We start from the raw sequence: 6,200 nt of genomic DNA on the forward strand, positions 1-6,200 counted from the left end.
GTGGAGGTCATTCCATCTGGAAATAGGGTTATCTCTGTGGTGCTCATAAGACTATCAATGAAATGGTTGTTTTGTTTTTCTGTATGTTTGAAACGAATTTGTATGTCACTAAGGACTCCCAGAAGTCCACGTCAGTTTGACTTTCTCTCCTTTATTAACCACTCAGGCCAATATTTAGACCCGAGGGGAAAGGAATCTCAAGGGGTTTTAAGGCTGTGAGCCTTCACTCGCAGTTTTTTTCATTTTTCATTTATGTTGGGTTTTAAAAAATCATTTTCTATGGAGCTGGACGGCCCATCTCATCAAATGAAATCAGTAACAGTATCCCATCAGATCCTCCATCAATGTGCTTCTCTCTCTTTCCCCCCCTTCCCATCCTTCTTCCCTCTCTTGATAATTTCCTGTCCCTCACCTCTCCCTGCCCTCACCCTTTGCCCTGGCTCCAAAGTCTATCCGGTCATGTGAAAACCACTTTCCTTTTCCTCCATTTCCCCCCTCTTCTTCCAATAATGGTGTCATGAAGCATTGATCTTTATAAGATTGACTGACTTGGCTCAGCATAATGTCCTCTGGTTTTGTCCATGTCTTGCGGTATTTTAGAGAGTCGTCATTGTTTTTAAATTGATGCATGCTCTTCCATGTAGGACTGTACTAGAGTCCGCTCATCCATTCCTCTATAAATTGAATTTTGGGTTGTTTTCATGATTTTTGCTGTTATGGAAACAGCTGCCGTAAACATAGGTGGGCACATGTCTGTTGGTGTTGGATTCTGGAAGGTGCTTTTTAAACCAATCAATTCTGAGATCTAAAAAGAGCTGGTGAGGCTTAGAAGCAGCAAGCGCAAGTGGGGAGTGACTGAGGCCACGTGGAGATCACTAAGACTAGAAGTTGAAAGAGATCGGGAGTTTCCCCCACCGCTGAGAGAGCCTTCCCCCCTAATGACTGAGGCTTTGGATTTTGACCCTGGCCTCCTAGAGAGTGAAGAAAAAGATTTATACTCATTAAACCCACCCACATGTGGAATTTCTGTTTTGGTCGCACTGGGTAACTAAAACAGCCATATTGTAGGGTTCAGTTTTGATGAACTATCCAGAATAGAGATAGTAAAGATCATGGGTAGCTAAAATGGATGGTTTGAATGAAGTCTACAGTGAACGGGCTCAATTCATGACCTTGCTAACTTCAGAATGAGTAATTTTATGTTATGCCACGCTCATCGCTTAGGATGGTGTAGGAGATGTCAGAAAAGGGAGAAGAGGGCTGTAGAGGAAGTCAGCACAGTGACTGTTTCTAGGAGGATGTGGTCAAGTGTCGAATACAACTGACAGATGACTAAAGATAAGGGCTTGGCCACCGCAGGTGCCAGAAAGCTCACCAGAGTTTGCCACAGCCAAGCCAACGTGCCCGGAGGGTGGAGAGCCAGACCAGCTTCCTGTGAGTTGAGGAGGAAAAATGAGAGACTGCTAGTAGTGTGGGTCATAGTCCAAGGAGTTTGGTCTCCAGCTCCGTGACCAGTAAGTGTAGTTGTTGTTGCGGCCCATTGAGCCAATGCTGACTCATTGTGATGACCCCCGTGTGACAGAGTAGAACTGCTCCATAGAGCTTTCTAGATTGTGATCTTTATGGGAACAGATCGCTAGGTCTTTCTCCAGATGAACCGACTCGATGGCACCTAACATAAGTAGGAATCAAGTCAATGGCAGTGGGTGGGTGTTTAAATATGAGTGTGTGTGTGTGTGTGTGTGTGTGTGTAGACCTGGCAGTGTTGCTGGAAGCACTGAACTGCTAACTGTAAGGTCGGCACTACAACTGCTCTGTAGGAGAACGATGAGGGAGGCTATCTGCCCCCTTAAGGCCCTTAAAGATTTATATGCAATAATATGCTATATGTACTCATGTACTAAATCCCAACTAATAATAATAATAATTTTAAAAATCTAAAAAATTTTTTTACAATCTCAGAAGTCATACAGAGAGTCTCTTTGAGTGAAGTCAACTCAATGGCAGTGTGTGCGCACATGTGCTATGTGTGTGTGTGTGTGTGTGTGTGTGTGTGTGTGTGTGTGTATCCAGCACATGGCAATCTCATGTGTGTCATAGTAGACCCGTGTTCTGGCTGATTTGGGGTATTGTATTACCAAGACTTTCTCCTCAGGCACCGCTGGTTGGAGTGGAACCTCCAACCCTTCAGTTAGCAGCTGAGTATGTGAACCTTCTGCACCACCCAGGGATCCCTCATTAACAATAGAGGTACTGAGAATTGCTTACTACCTAGCCACCTGGAGGAAAGATGGCCTTTCCAGACCTACCTGGCTTGAGGTAACTTTTAAGTCCTGGCTACTCGGAAATAAAATGAAAGTCACGGGAGGGAGGGGGAAAAGAGGAGCTGATACCAAGGGATCAAATAGAAAATAAATGTTTAGAAAATGATGATGGCAACACATGTACAAACATGCTTGGTGCAATTGATGTTAGAAGAGCGGTAAGAACCCCCAATAAAATGATTTTTAGAAAAGAAGAGAGAAATGAAAGTGTTTTGTGTTTCCAAGAAATCTTTATAACAAACAGTTGGCCAGTACTCATGCCTCCCTCCCTCCTTATCCCCTGTTTCCTGCAATGACTCCCACCTTCTTGAGTCCAACACAGAACTCACATAATGCAAGTTCAAGGATCAGCCTTCAGCTCTATCTGTGGCCACTGCCTCTTGTTGAGTGGTCTTTGTGCTCTGGACCTTCTCCTAGGATCCCAACTTGAAACCTCAGTGAGTTGTGCTTGAGTCTTCTTCCTGCTGCACCAGCTCTTAACCAGCAGCCCGACCATGGCCATGAGGATGAGAACGGCTATTCCAATTCGAAAGAGATTCTGGGCAGTGAGGTCCCAGGATGCAAATTCTGGGGTCAGAAGAACAGAGTCGTCATCGATGAGACCATACATACATCACCTCTCCACCACCCCTTCCCCTTTTCGTCCCCAAATCATGCTTCTTGCCCAAGTGCTCTCTTTAGAGCCAACAATCCGTACTTACTTACCTTTATGTAATCTTGTCTCTGTGGTGGAAGGGCAGAGGTCCCGCAAATCTTTTTCTGATAATCAGGAAAGTGGAGAAATGAGAAAAAGAAGATGTTCTTGGACTACCCCATCCCACCTTCTTCTCTAGGATACACTCCATGATAGCCTATATATTTCCAAGGGCCTCACCCCACACCTTGAGTCCTAGTGACTTCATCTGGCAGGTGGCACAGAAGAGCCGAAAGATATGTAAGAGTAACAATGAACAGAGCTGTAACTACTCTGTTGTGTGTCTTCATGCATGCCACATCTCCTATCCAAATCTCATTTTCTTTATGAAATCATTATTTCTTCCTCTTCATAAACAGCACAATTCATAGTCTTACCATTTGTCAAGGTCCTCAATGAGCTATTACCAGGCCCCCAGTTCACCACGCATCATGAGCTACCACCCTACCCCTACCCAACATCCCACATAAGCTACTATCTCTGACCCCTATCATCACCCGTACCAGCCCCACCATCTGGAAACGACGTGCGATAACCTCTCTGATGTCCTTTCCGAATCCCCTTTCTTCTTAGTGTCATTGATCACACTGAGCATCTTCCGGTCTCTGTTGGGAAGCTTTCTTTTTCCAAATAGGCATGGGACAAACTCCTCTAGCTCCTTTCATTGTTTATTCAGATGCCTCCTCCTCCATGGAGTCAACCTTGATAAACCTATTAACCATTGCTCTCTTCCCCTCCCCAAGTGGCACTCTGCCACCTTTCCCCTGGTCTGCCATATTATCATGTCCAGATGTGCTTTGTAGTCCACTCATTTGTCTTGACTTGATGGTGACCTATCTCCTGCTGCAATATAAGTAGTACAGATGCAAAAATGTTTGTCTGTTTGATTGACTGATAAAGCCATAGTGCCTGGCACACGCTGGGCGCTCAATGGATGTGTTCAATGAATCACATTTTTTGTCATGTTTTGGGAAGCGCTAACCATTCTCTTGAACTTAGAGGTATCGGTTACTCACCATCACTAAAGGTGGTCTCTGTCGGCACAGGACTGGTGTTTTCCATCGATCCTGACAATCCATGACAACAAGAAATAAAAGAGTAGCAGGTTTGAGTTGCTTCTGGTCTACCCATCTATTAGTGTCCCTGGGTGGTATTAATAGTCCAGAGACTTGACTACTTAAAGGCTGTGGATCCCTGGCAGTGTACTGGTTACAAGTTGGGCTGCTAACCCCAAGGTCAGTAGTTTGAAACCACCAGCTGCTCTGTAAGAGAAAGAAGCAACTTTCTACTCCCACAAAGAGTTATAGTGTTGGAAACCCCCAAGGGAAGCTCTACGATGAGTCGGGATTGACTCAATGGCAGTGAGTGAGTGATGTGAGGTTTAATCCAGACGTCAAGCTGTCGTCCCTGATCTCTAGCTCCATCAAATGGATTGCATCCGATGTGATCAAACAAAATATCACCAAACAAAAAGGTATGACTCCACCTGTAGGTACCTTGGAAGAACATCTTGGAAATAGACATTTGACAGATTGGGTATTGAAAACCGTTTGGAACACAGTTTTACTCTGACGCACATGAGGTCACCATGAACTGGAGTTGTCTCAACAGCTGCTGGGTTGGAGTCTTCAGTGGTACAGCGAGCACACTGGACTGTGAGGCTAAAGGTTGGAGGTTCAAGTCCTTCTAGGGGCGCTTCAGAAAAAAATCCTGCTGATCTACGAGTACTTCCAAAAATTCAGCCATTCAAACCTGATAGAGCACAACTCTACTCTGATACACATCGGGGTCACTGTGAGTTGGGGTCTCCTCTATGGAGCCTGGTTTAGCTATGTATTCATCATCGATACCCTTCCCTACTCTGTCCCTCTGGCATTTAAAATATGTATATATATTTGGAATTGCCAAGGATTGTTCTTTGACTGCACTATCAACGCTCATGGAAGGAGCAGGGCAGCTATCAGACAACATAGTCATGTCATACTGCGTGAATCTGACACAAAAGACCTCGTGAAAGTATTAAAGAGCAAAGATGTCATTTTGAAGACTCAGGTGTACCTGATTCAAACACAATATTTTCTGGCACCTCACATGCTGGACAAGGAATAAAGAAGAATTTATGCATTTGAATGGTGGGGTTGGCAAAAACAAATTAAAACATGAATATACCACAGATGGCCAGACGAACAAACAGATCTGTCTTGGAAGAAGTATGAGGGGCCTTTCAAAATGTCCTTGAAAATTGAAATGAAAAGATAGTGAACAATTTTCAGCTAAACAGGTTTGTTCAAAGAAGAAAAATCAAACACACTGCCATTGAATCAGGACTCATAGCAACCCTATAGGACAGGGTGGAACTGCCCCTGTGAGTTTCCAAGACTAATTCTTTACGCAAGTAGAAAGCCCTGTCTACTCCCGAGGAGCGGCTGGTTATTTAGAACTACAGACCTGTTGGATCTCAGCCCAACATGTGACCTCTGTGCCACCAGGGCTCCTAAACAGGTCTATTAGGGGGACCTTATGCACTTTTTTTGGGAGCAACCAGCCATTTGAGATCAAGGGCAGCATTTACCCAAGGACAAAGTTCAGCAAGGCTAAGAAGAAGGGAGAATGAAAAAGAGGGACACAGGAGGCGTGGGGTGGAGGGCTGTTGCATTGTGCGGATGCGGTCCGTCACGTGAAACAAGAAGGGCGTGAATTGTCGAATAAAGAACTTGTTTGCGTGGCCAGTCTGGCATTCTTTCTCACAAGTGACCAAGTAGCTTCTAGGCAGTGGATGTGGTGAGGGCATTCGTGGTAGATAATGCAGCGTTTCTCACCTGTATTTTTGCCCACCTTTCCCATCATTGGCTCTGGTTCTCTGAGGGCTCCAATGGGGACCTGGGGCATGTTGGGGTGTTCTCACCTGCGACAAAGAGCTTCATGGGCTCACTGGGGAAAGACCAGGCAAAGTTGTTGTAAGAGCCAAAGCATCTGTAAGTGCCTCTGTGAGCGGGTGTCACAGGGCTCAGGGAGAAGTCGGCTCCGTTTTTCCCGTAGGTTTGCTGCAGGGGATTTGCTCTTCCCTCCTTGAGCAGAAAGAATGTGTTTGTGGCAGACTCCAGATGACAGTGGAAGGTCACATTCTCTCCTGAGGTCACCTGAGCTCTGGGCTGCACGGAGAGCGTAGGCGTGTCATACAT

General features: G+C 45.4%; 1 protein-coding gene across 1 annotated transcript in view; it reads right to left on the reverse strand.

Moving 5' to 3' along the window:
• Positions 1–2,684: 2,684 nt before the first annotated feature.
• LOC101647060 (natural cytotoxicity triggering receptor 1) overlaps positions 2,685–6,200 on the reverse strand; it is a 7,036-nt gene continuing 3,520 nt past the window's right edge. Inside the window, 5 exon segments of the mRNA XM_045292390.1 lie at positions 2,685–2,747; positions 2,749–2,891; positions 3,030–3,083; positions 4,035–4,085; positions 5,924–6,200. The exon segment at positions 5,924–6,200 is cut by the window's right edge and continues 1 nt beyond it. Coding sequence (XP_045148325.1) covers positions 2,685–2,747; positions 2,749–2,891; positions 3,030–3,083; positions 4,035–4,085; positions 5,924–6,200 — 588 coding nt within the window.

The sequence above is a fragment of the Echinops telfairi genome, unplaced genomic scaffold, assembly GCF_000313985.2.
Source record: "Echinops telfairi isolate 266 unplaced genomic scaffold, ASM31398v2 ScPeMD7_655;HRSCAF=1070, whole genome shotgun sequence".
Classification (NCBI taxonomy): Eukaryota; Metazoa; Chordata; class Mammalia; order Afrosoricida; family Tenrecidae; genus Echinops; species Echinops telfairi.